Source organism: Chiloscyllium plagiosum, chromosome 35 (genome assembly GCF_004010195.1).
Source record: "Chiloscyllium plagiosum isolate BGI_BamShark_2017 chromosome 35, ASM401019v2, whole genome shotgun sequence".
NCBI classification, from domain to species: Eukaryota; Metazoa; Chordata; class Chondrichthyes; order Orectolobiformes; family Hemiscylliidae; genus Chiloscyllium; species Chiloscyllium plagiosum.
The window spans coordinates 41,054,426-41,075,478 of record NC_057744.1 but is presented as its reverse complement, the minus strand read 5'-3'; the positions used below and the strand labels follow the sequence as shown (position 1 = coordinate 41,075,478).

The following is a 21,053-nucleotide window of genomic DNA, read 5'->3' as shown; positions in this document are numbered from 1 at the left end:
AAACTCAGCAGGTCTGCAGAGACAATGCAGAGTTCATGTTCGAGGAGGGGTCACTGGACCGAATTCTGCGTTCTGTCTCTGAGTTCCTGAGTGTTTCTCCGACAAGTTCTGCTTTTGTTTTCCGATAGTTTTGTATTTGTGTGTGTGTGTGTTTTTTAATTATTGAATTTGAGCAGTGACTGAACTGTCTCTGTGTGTGTCTGTTGCAGGACCGACACGATGGGACTAGCAATGGCACTCCCAGACTCCCCCAGCTTGGGGCAGTTACCCAGCACCTATACTCGGCACCCCCTCTGTCTCATACGCCGAGTTCCGAGTTCCAGCCGCCTTACTTCCCCCCTCCCTACCAGGCGGTGGCTTACAGTCAATCCTCGGACCACTACTCCCACCTGAGCGACCCTTACTCTCTCAACCTCCTGCACCAGCACCAGCAGCACCAGCAGCAACCCGCCTCAGGCTGGCAGGGCCGGCAGCACTCAGAGAGCGGCCTCTCCCAGCACCAGAGGGCCGGCCTCGCTGCACACCTCTCGGCGCTGGAACCCAGGAGGGAGATCCGGCGCCCGGACATCCTTATCCCCGGCTCACATCACATGGACGCAAGCCTGGCGGAGAACCTCAATATCCACGAGGTGGTACACAGTATGGGGGAGGTGCAGGTACGGCCTTAATGATAGTTATCAATCTCCCAACCAAAGCAACTCAATAATGCATTTCTAATAATGCCCAACTCATTCAGTGCAGACTAACCTTTAATTGTTTAATATTGGCTAGTGGGATTGAAGACAATTCAGGCTCAGCCTGAAATAGTTTCTGTATTGCAAGATAACACATATACAGAAAAAACTAGGGGATGCTGTAAATCAGAGACAAAAACAGAAATAGTGGGAAAAGTTCAGCAGGAGTTCCAAGGAAGGGTCACTAGAGCACCTCCACCCCCCACAGATGCTGCCAGACCGGCTGAACTTTTCCAGCAATCTCGGGTTTTGTTTCTGATTTACAACATTCTTTCGGGTTTCCTTTAATTGGCTAGTGGGGGGGGGGGGGGGGGGGTGAAGACAGGACAGGCTCAGCCGGAAATATATTCAATATTGAAATAAATCCGCGGCGTCACACACCACAGGAAATGATAACAAGCCCCAACAGAAACAGAGATTGCTGGAAAAGCTCAGCGGGCCGGGCAGCATCTGTGGAGAGAAAGCAGAGTTAACGTTTCGGGTCCAGTGACCCCCTTCCTCAGAACCCAGGCAGCCACCCAGACCTGCTGAGCTTTTCCAGCAATTCCCTGCTTTTGATTTACAGCGTCCGCAGTTCTTCCCGATAGGATTCGGCTGCTTGTCCCCCTCTGGCCTATTCCCTTCAGTATGGCTGGGGTTTTTTTTTTAAAATAACGCCGAGCTGATTTATTTGATTTTAACCCGGAAGCTTCACACTTTGTTCGCTCTCTTGAAGGTGATGAACAACAAAATCCAATCGCTGTAGTTCCACGTTCTTGCTCTTGCTTTGATTTTCCTCCCCGACTGATCAAGACTTTATCGACTCTGCCTTAAATATAAATCCTGCATGTCATATCAGTGTGGGCTCCTTCACAAAGACGACTCAATCGGTTACAGCACTTTGGGGTGGTGCGGTGGCTCATTGCTGCCCCACAGGGCCAGGGACCCGGGGTCGATCCCAGCCTCGGGCGACAGTCGGTGTAGGGTTTGCACGTTCTCCCCGTGTCTGTGTGGGTTTCCTCCGGGTGCTCCGGTTTCCTTCCACAGTCCAAAGATGTGCAGGTTAGGTGAATTGGCCATGCTAAATTACCCATAGAGTTCAGGGATGTGTCGGTTAGGTGGATTAGTCAGAGAAATGTAGAGTAGAATGGGTCTGGGTGGGTTACTCTTCGGAGGGTCAGTGTGGACTTGTTGGGCCGAAGGGCCTATTTCCGCACTGTAGGGATTCAGAATGACAGAGCCTCGCTGCTCCCTAATGCAGCTTCCCATGGATGCACAGAGATCAATGGCCCCGTGTCAAGGGGAGAACTGTACCGGAACCCTCTCAATAATCCCCCCACCCCACCAAACTGTTAACTAATATAACTTGAAATCAAAATCCCTTCTTGCGCGATTTCTGTAAATGTCACGTCAGAAACTTTATCAATGATGATTTGTACAGAGCCAGTTTCTCGCTGGGACGGTTGCCACTAACAGAGTGTATTTAAGTGGCTATAGGTGACTGACTTAAAAATGTTACGTTACACAGAACAGAAATCTTGGTGCCCCATTGTAGATCTTTCCCTGGAAATATGCTTCGGATTTCACAATTCTCTGTTTTTGGACTGCATGGTTGGGTCTTTTGGTAGCGGCCCTGTTGTAAGGGTGGTAGGGGAGAGATGCTGGGTAATTGTACACAGGATGTACTAGAGGGAGTTGCTAACAAGCAAAGCTGGAGCTCTTATCCATTCAATGAGAGAGAGACACCACTCAACAAAGCAGCCTTTAATGTGGGAGGTCCTCAGACGGGGATGGTGTGTGTGAGAGAGAGGTGGGTGCCCACCAGTTCCTGGAATTGTGAAGTACTGGGCAGGTTTGCATCTCCTTCACAGGGGGGAGTCAACCCAGAACCACACTAATCTCCTGGGGCCGAAAGTAGCCCATTGTTACTTTTCTTTGAAGCTATCTTTAATTTCCACGTCTTCCATTTTTATGTAAAAAAGATCGTGGTAAGTCACTCAGTTATAGCTGACTTTTTTATGAAGTAGAAAAATCACTTTAATATATTAGCTGCCTTTCATTTTGTTTCTATTTCGAACAAGCTTTCACTGCTCCATTTAAGAGATTTGGAAGTTGGTTTTTCCACTGGGTTGTGGGTGTATTGGTGTTAATGTGGCAGACAATGGCCGAGGTTGTCAGTTCCCAGGGCTGTGCACTCTGTTGTTTCAGTCAGTCACCTTAAGGGCCATGCCTCTATGTCTATTAACGTTACTTCAACGTAGCTTTCTCTCTTCCTTGCAGCCTCAGGAGGAGCCCAGCTTGCTTCTACAGGACCATGGTGTTATTAAGAAAGGTGAGTGTCTGTCCAGCTTTGCTACAGGGACACTAGCAATGCTCACGACTCAGCTTCAGTGTCAAATGTCTATTCTGAGCGGTGTTAGACTCAAACTGAGGGGAAAGCTGTATATCTGAGTTGCATGGACAAATTTTCCTTTGAATGTTCGCCTTTCCATGAACCAGGACATCACTGAACCATGACACTGGGGGAAAGATTTATCTGTGCTCTGAGATTCCTGCTCTGGAAATGATATACTTGCCACCCTAGCTACTCTGGCCTGGATCCTGGTCAGCCTGGTGGAGTCTAATCTCCCCCACCTAGTGTGATCCTCACTCCATCAGGGCCTTTGTTTTTATTCACTCCTGGCATGTGAGCATCCCAGGCTGGGCCAGCATTTACTACCCATCTCTAGTTGCCTTGGAGAAGGTGAGAGCTGAGCTACCTGCCTAGTGTTCAAAGCTTGTTCTGTGAAAGAGGGGGAGAGAGTTGCCACCCAGAGAGGGGAATAATCCACTCTCAGGACCCTCGCCCCATCTTCTCCAATTGGTTGTCATCACTAGAAATCGCTACCATTATCAGAAATTTTGCAGAGATAAGAGAGTTTCTGGAGGGATGGATCCTCATCAGAATGGTCTGCTCTCTTCTTTCTCCCTAACTGACGGATGAGGGGTTAAGTTGGAGTCTGAGTTTGAATAAGTGATGGTTAACTCTGTTGGACTCTGGGTTTGTGGAGGTGATGGTTAACTCTGTTGGACTCTGGGTTTGGATTGGTGATGGTTTACTCTATTGGACTCTGGGTTTGTGGCGGTGATGGCTAACTCTGTTGGACTCTGGGTCTGGAGAGGTGATGGTTAACTTTATTGGACTCTGGGTTTGGAGAGATGATGGTTAATTCTGTTGGACTCTGGGTTTGGAGAGGTGATGGTTGACTCTGTTGGACTCTGGGTTTGTGGAGGTGATGGTTAACTCTGTTGGACTCTGGGTTTGGATTGGTGATGGTTGACTCTATTGGACTCTGGGTTTGTGGAGGTGATGGCTAACTCTGTTGGACTCTGGGTTTGTGGAGGTGATGGTTAACTTTATTGGACTCTGGGTTTGGGGAAGTGATGGTTAATTCTGTTGGACTCTGGGTTTGGGCAGGTGATGTTTGCTCTGTTGGACTCTGGGTTTGGGAGGTGATGGTTAACTCCGTTGAGTTTGTTGGAGTCCAACATGGAGTTTTTGCTTGGTGAAATGTATCTTGTTCTATGTGAAACTGGTGGGAATCCCAGTCCCATGTCACCTCCTCCTGCACATGTACACCTGGGCTGTAAATGTTGCCAATCCTTTTGGATTGTCCAGGAACCTCCAGAAATTGTAATTCATTGTCCAGGAAACATCAAGAGCAAAGCTAATGACAAACATGATGAGAATGTTTCTAAAAAAAAAGTGCTTTTTTTGGTGATATGAATATTGGTCACAAAGCACAATGACTGGACAATATTTCAGTGTCAGTCAATTGGGGCTATTCACTTTCTCATTGGTTATTCAGTACAAGGAGTGACCAATGGCAGGTTTGTAGCAAAACCTCCAGAAAGGGATCAAACCGGAATTAGCAACTGAACTTGCTTGAGTTGAGGGTTAGGGATTGGTCTCACTCATGGAATTCCTTGTTTCATTGGCATGACCAAGATGGTTTGTGGGTTGAATGATTTGTTCTCTGTGCATTTACTGTAATTTCCCTGACTTGCTGAGCTCTGGCCAGAGAATGGTTGTTAGATAGAATTGACGATGTGGTTCTCCCTGCCTGCAGCCGGAGACTGTTTACAATTGTAAACAGTGTCCATTTATACTGTAGTTTATTTTTGCAGCAAGGATCTGCGAATATAATTGCATTTAACTGAAGGGATGAACTTCAGCTACATTGGAGAAAGTGAATGTTGGTGATTGGTTTGCTGACATGGACCTTCCTCAGCATCATGACTGTGTCTAAAAACAGAAATCAAAATCTCCCAACATTACCACTGCCATTGGAGATCCTCTGCTGGAGCTCCAGCCACCCCCTCGTGGATTACCTTCCAGCTCCCATTGCCTCCTTAGCAGAATACTCTTGGTCACCCGATATTGCACTTCAATACCAACTGCGCTCTACTGCAGTGGAGTCAAAGAGCATATAGATCAGACAACCAGCACTTCTGGTGTACTTTGTCGCTGATGTAAAACTTAAATGATTGCACTTAAATGTTAATATTTCAATAAAAAAGGCACAGTCAGGCAGGATCGGGACTCAGGACTCCAAAATTGTTTTATTGGTGATAGTGGTCATATGGGTGGGGGTGAGTGCCCTACTATCCATTGCCTTTCAGCCACTCTCATCAGATGGTAGATTTTGGGTGTGATGATTACCTCCCAGGGAAGACTTCACAGGAGGCTCCCAATCACTGAGGATGTCACCTAGACAGGGGACGGAACGTCGGCAACACAAATTCCCAGCTCGGTGCACAGAACCACAACAACGAGCACCCGAGCTACAAATCTTCTCACAAATTTAGTAACAATATGTTGCATGTTTATGGGCGGCACGGTGGCACAGTGGTTAGCACTGCTGCCTCACAGCGCCAGAGACCCGGGTCAATTCCTTGTTGGGCCGAAGGGCCTGTTTCCACACTGTAAGTAATCTAATCTAATCTAATCTAATCCTCCTCCCACTCTTCCAAGATTCATATTATGTTCTGGGAAACCTTTGAATGCTTTCTCATTTTGATTGATACTAAGATAGTTATAAGCTGAATAAGACTTTAAGAAATAGCAACAGGATTAGGCTATTCAGCCCCTCAAGCCTGCTCTACCATTCATCAGGTTCATGGTTGATCTGACGTTCCTCACATTCACTTTTCTACCCCTTCCTAGTAGAATTGTAGAATCCCTACAGTGTGGAAGCAGGCCATTTGGCTCACTGAGTTTACACCAATCCTCCAAAGAGCATCTGATCCAGACCCAACCCCCTACCCTATCCCCTATAACCCCTGTAACCCCACATGGGTTACCACTAAACTGCACAGCTTTGGACTGTGGGAGGAAACCAGAGGCCCAGAGGAAACCCACGCAGACACAGGGAGAGCTTGCAATCACCCGAAGGTGGAATCAAACCCGAGTCCCTGGTGCTCTGAGGCAGCAATGCTAACCACTGAACCACGTGATACCCCTACTGATGCAGAATTCTATCTCTGCTACCCTTAAATATACATTTTACATAGACTCTGCCTCAACAGCTCTCCAAAGTCTCTCAACCCTCTGAGAGAAGAACTTCCTCCTTATCTCAGTCTTAAACTAGTGTTCTTTTAGTCTGAGACTATGCCGTCTGGTCCTAGACCCCCTGATGAGGGGAGACATCCTCTCAGCATTTAACCTGTCAAGCCCTTTAAGAATCCAAATGTTTCAATATGATCGAATCTAAATGTACCCATCACCGTAACACTAGCTGCAAAATGATGCTACCACTGTGTGGGTATTTGGGAATCTGAAATGAATGGTCCTCCCTCTTTAACTGGTCCCACGCATGGTGATCTGTTGTGATTTATAATCTATTGTTGGCTGTACTAGCTCTGCCTGGTGAATTCCCTTTTGCTTGCTTCTTGTGGTGTTGACTTGAAAGTTGACCACTGCAATCTGAGGCTGGGTGTTCTCATTTCCATCTATATATGTTGTGCAACTTTCTCTCTCAGCTTTTCAATTGGGCATTTGATGGGTTTGCAATATGTGTAAAGTTTTCCTTCACTGTAGGCAATGGAAGCAGCTCTAAGCAGTTTTTATATCTGGTTGGAGATTGCATTGCAGTGTCTGGATCAGATTAATGTCACAAAACTAATGTTGGAACTTGGAGTGGTTTGCTGCTCAGCAAACCCCACAGCAGCTCTGTACCAGACTTCCTCTTTCTGGGTAGTGAGGGTGTTTTCTGGGGAGTCCTGGAACCTGTCATAATACATCACACTTCACCCAGATTAGCTTGTTCTCATCTCAAGTTGGTGCATTTAAGGACGGCATAGAGGTTAGCACTGCTGCCTCATACTACAATGGACCTGGGTTTGATTCCAGCCTTAGGTGACTGTCTGTGGATCTTTCCAAGACTGCCAATGGTAGATTTTGTTAGATAAAAGTGGCAAGTGATATGGACCAATGAGCTGAGTTGCAGATCAACTCTGTTCTAGTTGAATGGGAAAAAGTTTTGACAGGTTGTGTGTTTCTGTGTTCAGTTCCATACTATTGCCTGTGGAAGCCCTTGATCTGACAGGTGAGCTCCAGCAGGAGTTCAGTAAATGATAATATTTGTGATGAACCCACACATCCCATGCTTTGTGGGTTCCTAATGCCAGAGGGGCCCCACGATCTTTACCCGATGCTGGAAACTTGACCACACAATCTAGATTGAAATGTCAGTGCAATAGAAGAGGAGATGGTGTTGCAGTGATAAAGTCACTGGACTCATAATCTACGGGTATGTGTTCAAATCCCAACACGGGAGCTGAAGCTTAAATACAATTATTTACAAATAAATCAATAATTTTAAAGTTCAACTCATTAATGATGACTAGGGAATAATGGTGATTGTTGTAATACCCATTTGGGTCAATTTCCTTTATCAAAGAAAAGACATCCTTGCCATAAAAGGAGTGCAGCAAAGGTTCACCAGACTGCTTCCTGCGATGAGGAGGGAATGGTTCAACCGGGTCTGGATTCTGTGGAGTTTAGAAGAATGGGAATGGGATCTGATTAAAACTTATAACATTGTGACAGGAGTGGACAGACTGGATGCAGGGAGGATGATACACCCCACTATCTGGGGCTCCAGAACAAGCAGTTGCAGATTTGGGATACACAATACATTATTTCAAATGAAGTGAGGAGAAATTTCTTCACTCACAGAGTGGTGACGGTGTGGAATTATTGACCACAGCAGGTTGTGGAAGCCACAGCAACATAGATAGATTTTGAGACATTCAAGTGTCAAAGGGTAGGGGGAGAAAATGGGAGAGATGATCAGCCATGATCATACTGAAAGTTAGAGCACATGGTGGGCTGAAAGACCTACTTGTGTTCTTGTTTTATGTATTAACACATGGCCAGAGCTGATGTCTTTCAGCAGAGACATGAAATCAAGGTCCAGTTTGTCCTGTCAGATGAACAGAATATATTACATCTTGGTGACAAAAACCAAAATTGCTGGGAAAGCTCAGCAGGTATAGCAGCATCTGTGGACAGCTAGCTAATGTGGTATTTCTGTGTGCTACCAACTGCAGTGGAATAGTCTGCCACACGTGTTCAAGCCTCAACATGAAGTGTGACCATTTGAGCAAAACATCATGCCTCATGAACAGCAACGTCCATTTTTCAACAAAGCAGGAAAGCGTCATTAGTTTCAAAAGGAATAATAGTATGTTGGGGTATCACATTTTTATGTGTGAGTGTGTGCTATTTGTGTTTTGAGTGTATTATGTGTGTTATGTATCTCTGTTTTGGTGTGTATTTGTATGTGTATGCATTTAGTGAGTGAACTTTGCACTCTTTTCTCACACAATGTGAGTCTGCGCTTGGAAATGGAGGAGTAATTAAGGCTCTTATGTCATTGTGAGAAGACTTTTTGCTCCATTGAGTCTGTCTGTTGATGTCTTATTCTCATTTCCAATTGTCTGCTGTCTGCTGTTTAACTTCTGGCATATTTACTCTCTCACTCTTCTCCACAGTCACCATTCTCTCTGTCTCTGGAATTCTTAGTCTGAACCTGGCCAATCTGTTATTGATAGCAGCTTTCAATGTCTTAACCTATCCCTTTGTCTAAACTCTTGCTCAAACTAAGCAGGTTGATCCAGGATCAGAGAGGATACCATGACCATCCAGAGCTGTGATCCTGGGATCAGTGAAGGAAGCCAAATGGAGATGATTCCAAATGTACACAATGGTCTCAATACCTCCTACTTCCTTTTCGATAACAAGAAGTAGGAATTATTTAAGAACATTGGAAGGAGAGCTAGCCCCCTCCCCCTCCCCCCAGTTCTCCTAGAATAACAAAGCTCCCTAGAATAAAATGTTCATGGTGGTGTTTGCAAAATTGAAATAGATGGAGTGATCTGTTTTGGGCTTTCCTCATCTACTGACAGCTAATGGAAGGTTGTTGTCCTGTGAAACAAGGCTCAGGGCTATCATCATTAAGATATAATGTAGAGGTGCCGGTGTTGGACTGGGGTGGACAAAGTTAAAAATCACACGACACCAGGTTATAGTTCAGCAGGTTTAATTGGAAGTATTAGCTTTTGGAGCACTGCTCCTCACTCTGAAAGCTAGTACTTCCAAATAAACTTCTTGTTCGACTATAACCTGGTGTTGTGTGATTTTTAACTTCATCATTGAGATAGGTCACAGTCAGTCACTATTTCTGCTTGTGGAATATTGCTGAATTTGCTGCTGCATCTTCCTATATTCAAATAGTGATTAAACTCAGAAAGCATATCATTTGCTGTAATATTGTTTGGGATTGCACAAAGTTGTGAAAGGGGCTACTGCAATGCAGGTGCTTCACTCTTTTGACTGAATGTTTGTGCTTTTCTTTGTTGGACCAAATGTTGTAATGCTGTAACCATCTTTGCATAGCCATTTTGAACAGTAACTTTACAAATGTTGATAAAAGTTGCTAACCTGAGTATTGCATTAACTGTGTGAAACAGCCTGATGATAAATGAGCTTCGGTGAGGTCCAATCCTACTAAAATCTCGTGGACAGGTTACAGTTATTATTGGATTATCATATCCACACCATGCCCTTGAACAATTTGCTAGCAAAGAGTCATTTTCGAAATACATTGAGTTGATTTTTTTTGTAGGCAAGTGTGACCAATTTTTGCATAGCAAGGTCCTAAAAACCACTCAATGACCAGATAATTGTGCACTTTGACAGGACTGATTGCAGACAGATTGTCAGCCAGGACAAACAACAGTGTCTGTGTAAGACGTGAGCAGGACATGGTAGGAGCAACCTAAAAGAGATTGCTCGAAAAAAATGTCCTTGATACAAATTTAAATGCATTGCTGGTCATAAGTATCCTGTTTGTAATCCAATGCTCAGTTACTGTACAGTTGTTTGTTTTTTTTTTGTTCCCATTTGCCATATGACTTCATCAATCTGCACATACTATGGAGTTGTCCTTTTGTATTTCCCAGAGGAACATTGGTGTGTTCAAATAGGCACAGAGTGTTTTAGATTACTTACAGTGTGGAAACAGGCCCTTCGGCCCAACCAGTCCACACCGACCCGCCGAAGCGCAACTCACCCATACCCCTACATTCACCCATTTACCTAACACTACAGGCAATTTAGCATGGCCAATTCACCTGCAGGCACAGAGTGTTTTAGATTACTTACAGTGTAGAAACAGGCCCTTCGGCCCAACAAGTCCACACCGACCCGCCGAAGAGCAACTCACCCATACCCCTACATCCACCCATTTACCTAACACTACAGGCAATTTAGCATGGCCAATTCACCTGCCCTGCACATCTTTGGACTGTGGGAGGAAACCGGAGCACCCGGAGGAAACCCACGCAAACACGGGGAGAATGTGCAAACTCCACACAGTCAGTCGCCTGAGTTGGGAATTGAACCCGGGTTTCTGGCACTGTTCTTGAAGGAGTTCAGTGTTGGGTACACCCCCTGGTGGATTCTTGGGTCACTTCCATTTACTTTCCTTCACTGAGCTTAGATCACAGCTCAGAAAAATCTTTTCTGACCCCAGATCATCCTGTTTAGTTGGCAGCAGAACACACTTCTGGATAATTGAGACATTTTCAGTCAGTCTCTCTGCTGGTCTGTTCTTCCGTTATGCAAAGTCCATGTCCTGACTGTGGATTATGGTGCTAGGTGTCCTAGTGTGACCAGGTCAATGCTTGCAATGATCATTTTATGGCAACAGTGCAGGAACTGGTATAACAAGATAAACTGTGGATATGGTCTGAAGTTCCTATCCTACTTTTCCAGCCCCTTGTCCTGAGGGTATCTGTAACAATTCACAGTCGGTGTCCCAGTCTTAAACAGTATCTCTGTCTCACTCTTAGTATTTTCAGAACCAGGTGTCACACCATCTGAAAACATCCAGAACCAGTGGTCACAGTTTAAGGGTACAGAGAAGGACATTTAGGACTGAGCTGAGGAGAAATATCTTTACCCAGAGAGTGATGAGCCTGTGGAATTCTTTGCCACAGAATGAGGTTGAGGCCAAAATGTTGAATGTTTTCAAGGAGTTCGATGTATTTTCAGGGCTAAAGGGAACTAAGGGTAGGGGAGAAAGAGGGATCAAGGGTATTGAGTTGTTTTAGCCATAATCATATTGAATGGTAAAGCAGGCCAAAGAGTGTACTCCTGTTTTCAATGTATTTGTCAATTATCTTATTCAGTCCTCACACAAGGCCTCCCTTGAGCTGAATGGCTTTGAGCCGTTCACTTTGTACAAACAGAAGCCATAAGCCTGAGTTCTCACTGATGGGTGCAGATAATTAACAGTTTGCTCAAATGATCTTACCATCAGAACTGAGTGTAAAATGTTTAAGTTCATTTAAGTTCATTTTATAACTGCATTTATTTGTAGATTATTAGAGCTGTTTAGATGACAGTGAGTATAAACCAACTTGTGGTGCCCTTACCTATGAGCTATGAGTTCAAGTCCCACTCTGACCTGGGTAATTCAGAAATAGCCCTCATCCTAGAAACCAATGGTGTTGGTTTAGGTCAAGCAGCTTAGTTTCCTCCCAAACTAAATATGCTTGTTCCCTTACAGTCTTGCTGGTTACTGTTCAACAAGTGATTATCCAATTTCCTGCTAAAAGATTAGGTTACTTACAGTGTGGAAACAGGCCCTTCGGCACAACAAGTGCACTCTGACCCGCCAAAGCACAACCCACCCAGATCCATTCCCCTCACACTACAGGCAATTCAGCATGGCCACTTCACCTAACCTGCACATTTTTGGACTATGGGAGGAAATCAGAGCGCCCAGAGGAAACCCACGCAGACATAGGGAGAATGTGCAAACTCCATATAGTCAGTCGCCTGAGGCGGGAATTGAACCCAGGTCTCTGGCGCTGTGAGGCAGCAGTGCTAACCACTGTGCCACCGTTTTGCCCATGGTGTTTGTGTTGTACTCTTAAGGCAAATCATGCCAGATCACAACTTGCTGAAAAATATTTCTCATTTTGCCCTTGTTCTTTTGCCAATTTCCTCAAATCCTTTTGTTAGCTACCCTTAAGCATTGTGAATTTCACATTTATTCCGTCAAAAATCACTTGTAATTTCAGTCATTTCTATTACTCTCTCCCCTCTGGTGGAAGATGAACAATTCCACCTTCTTTCTCTTGTTCACATAACAGCTTCCCTCTTCCCTATTACTTCCTGAACATCCATCTTCAAGACCTCCACATCCTTCCTAAAGTGTGGGGCTCAAGATTGTAGTCAATATTCAAGCCAGGGCCTAACCAGTGTTTATAAAAGTTTATCATTGCTTGCTTATTTTGCACTCTCTATTTCGAATGTTCAGGATCCTGTGTGCTGTTTTCTTAACAGCTGTCTCAACTTGTCCTGCCAGCTTTAAAGATTTGGTTACATAAATCTCCAGGCCTTTCGGTTCCTGCACCCATTTTAACATTTAGCCATTTTAGTTTCTTTCAAATAGATCTGTCAGTGAAAGTCATTTACATTCCCCAGAGGTGTGTTTATATAGTTCTTTCTCTTCAGCTCTGCTTTCTGAAATTCATCCACCAACACTGCAAACATAGATCCTGTTTGGTGCAGCCATTTCACTGCTTATACCATTTATCTGTAGTTGCTCCTTATCTTAATTTACACATCCCATAATACAAGCTTGCCACCTCATTCATAAGCCCTGGTGGAAACTTAACCAACCGTGCAAATTTTGTTAACTTCAGTTAAATCTTTTCAAAGTTTATCTTCCACTATCTCATGGTATTGTACCTGAGTGCCCATTGGAGATCCAAAATTGAGTTCAGGTTGGACTGTTAGGTCTTGTCCATGTTCAATAATCTAACTGCATATGGATTCCTGAGGAGCATTCTTTGGTTTCTGAAAACTGAATGGATTGCATTTGTAGACAATAAATTTTGTTCCTCTTGCATTTCATTACCAAAATCTTTCCTATCAATTTCAGTGGGTTGAAATAGAAAGGAAACACACTATCCTCTCTTGAAATCATACTTTGCAGAGCATTTGTGCAAGAGCCAATTAATTTGGTAAAAAGAACATTACTTGGCAATATTCTCAAATGGAAACCATTCCATTAAATGTCAAGTAATTGAGCAACAGCTCGTTATCAAAGGTTCTGATTCTTTTTAAACAAATGAAGTTTAAGGTCTGTTGGCTTCATAGCAGAGACTGGAAGATTTTAGCAGTTGATTTGGTGATAAAACGAGGCTCTACACCTTATCTTCAATCACTCCCCTAATCACTCTGTCTTGGAATCTGGGGTAGGATGTTGAATTTAAAAAAAAAACTCAGAAAGACAGACAGTAATGTGGCATGTCACTGTAGTCTTGACAGTTTCTAATGCATGCCTGATGTTTACAGATCAGATTTCAAATCCTCACTGTGTAGATGCCGGCCATTTGGCCCATCAAGTCCACAGCATCCCTCTGAAGAGCGTCCCACCCAGACCCATACCCCCACCCTATAACACCATATTTCCCAAGGCTAACCCACCTTAACTTGTGCATCCCTGGACACTATGGACAATTTAGCATGGTCAATCCACACAAACTGCATAGCTTTGGACTGTGGGAGGAAACCAATGCTGACGCAGAGTATGTGCAAACTCCACACAGACAGTCCCCCAAGGGTAAAATCAAACGCAGATCTCTGGCACTGTAGGGCATCACTGGGCCACTGTGCCACCCCTAAATGCTGAATGGTCAAAGGGAGACAGTAGTGTAGTGACAATGTTACTGGACTAGTACTCCAGGGCTAATTTCTGGAGGTATGGGTTTTGTGATTCTTGTGGTAGTGTCCCTACTATTGAACCAGGAGGCCTGGGTTCAAGTCCCACCTGCTCCTCTGGTGTGTCATTACATCTCTGAGCAGGTTGATTAGAAAATAGTTTCAAGCTCTATCTGTGCAGCCAGTGCAATTTTAACTTCAATTGATAAATATTACCTTTAGTACTGGTGGCCAGCAATCACCCATTTCTATATTAAAAAAACCTTGGCCAGGAAATCTGCCATTTTTGGCTGATCTGGTTACAGGTAACACCAAACCACAGCAATGTGATTGACTCTGAATCATTCTCCCAGTTGGTCCAGCAAAACCCTCAGTTGTATTAAACCAGTACAGAAAAGTTAAATAAATAACAACAAACTTAATGGACTATTTGAAATTGATCTAGCACTGGAACAGTACTGTGAATATCCTTACATGACCACAGATGGAAGCCAATCAAAGAAGCAATCACTCATTACCCACTTTAGGGGCAGTTAGGGATGGGCAGTAATAACTTTAATCAGTAAGGTTCACATCTTGTGAATGAATCAGAAGGAAGCTTTGTGCTTCAGAACCAACAAACAACTAACAGGCACTGGCCACCAGGAGCAGTCCTGTCCAGTGTTCTGCCATCTGTCTGTGGTATAACTGTAATTAGCAAGCCCACACCCCCTTCCCTGTACAGCTTCTTGAATCAAAGGAACTTTTCAGAAGAACACTATGCTTACACTCTGATCTGATCTATACACACATTGTCTTAGACTCTGCTAGAATTTTGCCTCCTTTCCAATTCACTTTACCTTATCACAGAACAATGCAATCATCATTATCCATTCTGCAGAAGTCACATTTGTCAACAATTGCAAAACACAGGGATATACCAAGCTGACCATCACTAACCGCTAGCTGTTTACTCTCAGACATCTGCAAAGTGTCAGGGACACTGCTACCAAGTTCCACTCTCAAATAGCCCTCTCCCCCACACGCAGTTTTGGTCCTTCTAAGTCTTGGAGAAAGTGAGGACTGCAGATGTTGGAGATCAGAGTCGAGAGTGTGGTGCTAGAAAAGCACAGCTGGTCAGGCAGCATCCGAGGAGCAGGAGAATTGTCGTTTCGGGCATAAGCCCTTCATCAGGAATGAAGGGCTGATGAAGGACTTATGCCTGAAATGTCGATTCTCCTGCTTCTTGGATGCTGCTTGACCTGCTGTGCTTCTCCAGCACCACACTGTTGACTTCTTCAAGGTCTAATAATTTCAGGATCCCAACACAGCCTTGGTCTAAAGATGAACCAAAGAGCTGAATTACAAAGGCGAGGTGACAGTCATCAAGGGACTTAGCAACCTTCAGGATGGATGATGGCAGACCCACTCAGAACCAACCCCTGCAGACCCCCTGAGACCCTTCCCACTATCGGTCACTTCTGGCCTGGATTCACTGACGAACCTCAGCCTTGAGTAAGTGCTAAACTGGCAGCAGCCACTGGCTTCCTGGTAGTGCTGTTGTTCAATAGAATGTGAGCCAGAGTTTTTAACAGCATGGTAAAAAGGCCCTTTGGCCTGTTGTGTCAATGCTGGCCATCAAGGTCAGACTCTGATTGGCTGGCTGGTGTGAGGGTCTCTGGGGTCCTGAGGGGAAGGCCTGCTGCTGTCTTGCCAAGTGCCTAAATTGAGCAACTCATACAGACCTTGCCGAAAATTAGGCAATGTGGAGCTCTCTCCAGCCAATGACAGGAACTCCTTCCTCCATGAGATTCTGCTCATCATTTCAGAATAAAACACATCCAGATAAATCAGTATGTGCTCACAAATGTTTAATAAATTGCAATTCCCTTTTGTTTTACTCTTTCTTCAACATTCCATTCTTCCTACACTGTCTCAGTACTTATAACCCCAACCACTTCACTGGCTGAAAAATGTTTTCAGATATCCTGAGATCATGAAATGTATAGAAAATAAATTCAAGTCTTGTCTTTATCATCTTTGTACAATTACTGTGAAAACATGACTATTACAAAGCAAGTTAACCTTTGTAGGAAGGATGCTTTGAAATCTTTATAACGATCTCAATGTTAAAATAAACTCAAGCAACCATAAAAGATACAGCAGGCTGGGACAGCTAGTTATAATTCAAAAGGATTTCAGCAACATTTTATAAATCACAGTCTGCAAACATTCAAAAAAGTCCCCATATTCTATTAATATTTGTTTTGTTCCTCACAAAACATTCAATTTCTGATGGTTGTTTTAAATCTCTCTGTATCTTAAATTTGGACAAAGATTGGATGTGTTGGCACAGATTGCCTGGAAATGGGAACTTTAGGGAGCTTGTTGAGTTTCCCAGACTCCATCTCAGTTATAATTGCTCTCTCTCAGCCGCAGTTCTCAATCCTACAACTACACATAAAGCATGGCCACACTCCTCCTACCCTCTCATCCTAAATTGTTGCAGCATTGAGCAAGATTTTAAAGTTATGAATAACTTTGGACAATTATGCCTGTCTCTTAGACATCTCATCAAGGAGGTGCCCAGCCCATTGAAATGCATCCTGTGGTCTGACTGTATCCAGCACCAGTTGAGTTTCTCAAAGTTCCGGGAAATGGCTCTTGAAACTTGTCTGGGCAGCACAGTGGCTCCATGGTAGGCACTGCTATATCAAAGCACCAGGAACCCTGGTTCAAATCCACTGTCTGTGTAGAGTTTGCACATTCTCCTGTGTCTGTGTGAGTTTCCTCCCACAGTCCAAAGACAAGTAAATTAGGTGGATTGGCTATGCTAAATAGTAACTAGGAATTGCAGGCTAGGTGGATTAACCATAGGAAATGCAAGGTTACAAGAGTGAGAGGGAGGGTCTGGGTGTGGTGCTTTTTGGAGGGTCAGTGTGGATTTGATGGGCTGAATGGCCTGCTACTACATTGTAGGGATTCTGATTTTTCAGTGTAACAAGGCAGCATTTTAAGGTCTAATCTCATCAATTGGAGATGGGAACCTTCTTATTTTAAGGCTCTCTCTCTCGATCTCTTCTCTCTCTCTCTAAACAAATGGACAGAGAGAATTTCTGCTGGTCTGTAACGAGTTTGAATCATTTTGAGCTACAAAAAATTAAGAATCAAAGTTACCACCTCATCTTATAATAGTTATACACTTGTTGCTATCTTAACAAGTGAGACTACAGTAGTAATTGTCAATCTGAATCAATCCAATCCATTGTCCTGTTTCGGTAAGGAATGATATTCCTGCAAAAGTCCCAGATGCAGTGTAGACCAATGGAGAGGCTAGTGTACATAGTCGGACACGTGTGTGTGTGCGTGTGTGTGTGCGTGTGCGTGAAGTGAACTACTCAGCCCAGACTCACTCTCTGGGATTTGGACCGTAGCCAATCAGGTTTGGTAATTAAGGTATCTTAAAGTGTTGAGAGCTTCTGCTTCTGCCATTCTTTCAAATTGCATGTTCCAGACCCTGATTACATCTGGGGGAATACATCTTTCTTCACGTCATAAATCTATGGCCCCTTTTCCCTGACCCCTCTGCAAAAGAAAATAGGCCCATTCGCATTGACACTGTCCAAGCCCCTCACAATTTGTACATTTCAATCAAATCTCCCTCAGTCTCCTCTGTTCCAGGGAGAACACCCCGAGAACTCATAGCTGCAATTTTCCAGCCCTGACACATCCCTGCACATCATCTGTGTGCGCACTCCAGGACAATAATATTGTTTCCATAATGCTATGGCTAGAGCTGTGCTCTGTACAGTAGTTCCACCTGTACCCATGCGGATGCATTCCAAGACCAACCATGGATAGGAGCGAACTCATTCATTTAAATGGGGAACCTACCTTCCTGGCAGACTCCTGGTCCTTGGTTTTGGAATGTTCCCTATAATATGTCCGAGCCGTGGTAAACCACAGGTAACTGAAACAGCGGTAACAGGACCCACGGATACGGGAGTGGGGGGTTTCCCTGTACTCAGGTTGTGACCTAACTGTTGATTTATACAGTTTCAACACAATCTCCTTGCTGTTCTGCTTTATATCTCGGTAGTAAAAGTAACGGTTCCTTCTTAATCACCTTACTAACAGGTCCTTTTATCTTCAGGCCTCTGTGATAATTCACTCCAAGGACCTTCACTTCCTTTATATCCCTCAATGACTTGTGTATTCCATTACCTTGCTTGACCTTCCCAAATGTATCAGCTTTACCATTCTCTGGGTTGAATTCCATTTGTCACTTCCCTGCCCACCTGACTAATCCACCAGGATCTCGGCCCTAATTCTGTCTTGTCCAACATGCCCCAGATCTCATCTCCTCCAGAACTGGTCCCATTGCCTGAAGGGTCAGAAGCCCTTTCCACCCACACATTCATTGATCTGATACTCCAATCCTGTACACAGTTGCGTGTGACCCTTGAGGTCATATGAAGGTGATTACGTTAGAGATCCTGCTCACAAATATTCTGCCTATCTCCCTGAATTCTGACTGAACTAGCTCATCTCTCTTTCAGCTCATGTTGTTGACTGCTGACTGATTCATCTCCCTCCCCAGGGTACTCAGTGTCATCCTTGACTCTGACATCAGGGAGGAAACACATGCCCTCCCAGATTCACATTTGAGATTGCAGAAATGCTATCTGACCCCCTACTGAACTTGCTTGTCCAGCCTTTCTTGTACTGTCCAGTGTGTGGCTGAGCCACCTGTGATGCCATGGACTTTCAGGATCTTGTGAATCCATATTTGAAATACAGTGGACAGTGTTTATTTCTTCATCTCAGGAACAATAAACTTGCTTTTAGGGGACTTGAAAGGAAGATGCACTGGATTAATTCCTGGAATGAGAGCAAAGGTTGAGCAGATAACGGACAATGTTTCCTTAAATTTAGAAGAATAAGAGACAATCTAATTGAAACATGTAAAATTTGTAACAGGCTTAATGAGTCAATTGCTGAGGGTGGAGATCTTGTGGGATCACAATCTCATAATAAAGGATGCTTTTTATTCATCATTGGGCTGTGAACATCCCTGGCTAGACCAGCATTTATTGCCCATCCTTAATTGCTCAGAGAGCAGTTAAGAGCCAACCACATTGCTTGGGTCTGGAGTCACATGTAGTCCAGACCAGGTAAGGATGGCAGTTTCCATCTGTAAATGGCATTAGTTTTTCCGACAATTGGCTCATGGTCATCAGATTTTTATGGAATTCACAATCCATCATCAGCCATGGTAAGATTAAAACCCAAGTCCCCAATCCAAGATCTCTGGATTAACAGTCCACTGATAATACCACCAGGCCATTGCCTCCACACAATCAACCATTTAGAGCTGAGGTGAGGAACTCTTTGTTCACCCAGAGGGTTTGCAGATCCCAGGCACTATATATAGTCCCAATATTTCAAGATCCCAAGGGACGTAAGGGGGTAGAATGGGAAGGTGGAAATGCTGTCACTGATGGGCGGTAGTTTCATTGAATAGTGGAGTAGGTTGGAAGGACTGAATGACTTACTCTCAATTCTGTTTCTTATATTGTATGTTCTCCCGGTAAAAGAAGGGTTAATATAAAAAAGACCAACAAGTTCCATTAAAAATACAATAACTACCATATGGAGACATTGCTCAGCTGCCTGTCAGATCTAAATTCAATCGAGCTGATGTCACACTAACACTTTTGATTCAAATTCCTCTCAACTCTACATTCCAGGCTCTTATTAAAGCTCCAAACATGTGGCATCCTTTGAGTGAATTTCCTGTTGTGCTGCTTTAAGTATCTGCTAGTGGTAGTGGTGGGTGGGAGGAAGGGGTGAGCTGATTGTTTGAAGGGTTTACCCATGGTGACCCTCCTTTGTGCCATTTCCTCTCCATCATTTTGTACTTTGTTCATGAAAGCCAAGGAAGAATAGGGCATGTTGACGTACCGAGATGAATTTATGCTGATACAGTATAGATTTATTTCAGTGCTGTGGTAATTTATATTGAGGCATTGTTGTTTATTCTTAGTAGAGTGATTCTTTATAGTAGGAGTGTTTTCATTCGCCTGTAACACTTCCTACATAAAGGTGGCACAGTGATTATCACTGCTGCTTCACAGTGCCAGGGACGTGGGTTTGATTCCACCCTCGGGTGGCTGTATGGAGCTTGTGCATTCTCTTAGTGTCTGCTTGGGTTTCCTCTGGGTGCTCCGGTTTCCTCCCACAGTCCAAAGACGTGCAGGTTAGGTGGATTGGCCATGCTAAGTTGCCCTGTAATGTGCAGGTTGGGTGGATTGGATATGGGAAATGCAGGGTTACAGGGATGGGATGGGTCTGGGTGAGGTGCTCTTCAGAGACTTGTTGGGCCAAATGGATTCTGTATGGATTCTGTGAATCTATGATATTGTGCGGTTCTCCATCACTGCTCATGAGTTTTATCCAGTGCATAATCCAAGCCACTCACAATAAGAAGGGACCATGGTTATGATGATCCAGGTGGTTTGAGGTGGGTTTCTGGCTGCAGCATCATTGAGTTAAAGGAAGGAATAAATGGAGCAAGCTCTGTAATTCAGACTGCTGCCCCAATGTCCCTCAGAATGGCTGCATGTGTCTGTCAGATGAAGAAAGACTTTCACTCTGTGTTGAAGCTTGTCAGTATTCATTGTTGTCTGGTATCCTGTCATCAAGTCACTCTTCATTTACACTTGACAAATCCTTGACACTGATCCAGCTCCTGCAGAGGTAGCTCTCAGAGTGAACAGAACCTCCTGACACTCCTGTTCTTATCTGTCAGCCAGGGCTCCCTGATTGGACCAGATTTATCCCCTCATGACCAGGTTAACAGCCCCAGTCAGGAACTCACATTCTATGAGATCCACTCAGCTGACCTCATTACAGCTGTTAAAAGTCACACATGGGAACCTATGGTAAGGAAGAGCTGGAAATGTGTTGCTGGAAAAGCACAGCAGGTCAGGCAGCATCCAGTGAACAGGAGACTCGAAGTTTCGGGCATAAGCCCTTCTTCAGGAATGAGGAAAGTTTGTCCAGCAGGCTAAGATAAA

General features: G+C 44.2%; 1 protein-coding gene across 2 annotated transcripts in view; it reads left to right on the top strand.

Moving 5' to 3' along the window:
• Positions 1–21,053, top strand: part of tfap2c (transcription factor AP-2 gamma (activating enhancer binding protein 2 gamma)) — a 60,429-nt gene that overhangs the window by 10,227 nt on the left and 29,149 nt on the right. For both annotated transcript variants that reach the window (XM_043676975.1, XM_043676974.1), the window contains exons 2-3: positions 210–656; positions 2,994–3,045. In XM_043676975.1, coding sequence (XP_043532910.1) covers positions 210–656; positions 2,994–3,045 — 499 coding nt within the window. The remainder of the gene's footprint in view (positions 1–209; positions 657–2,993; positions 3,046–21,053) is intronic.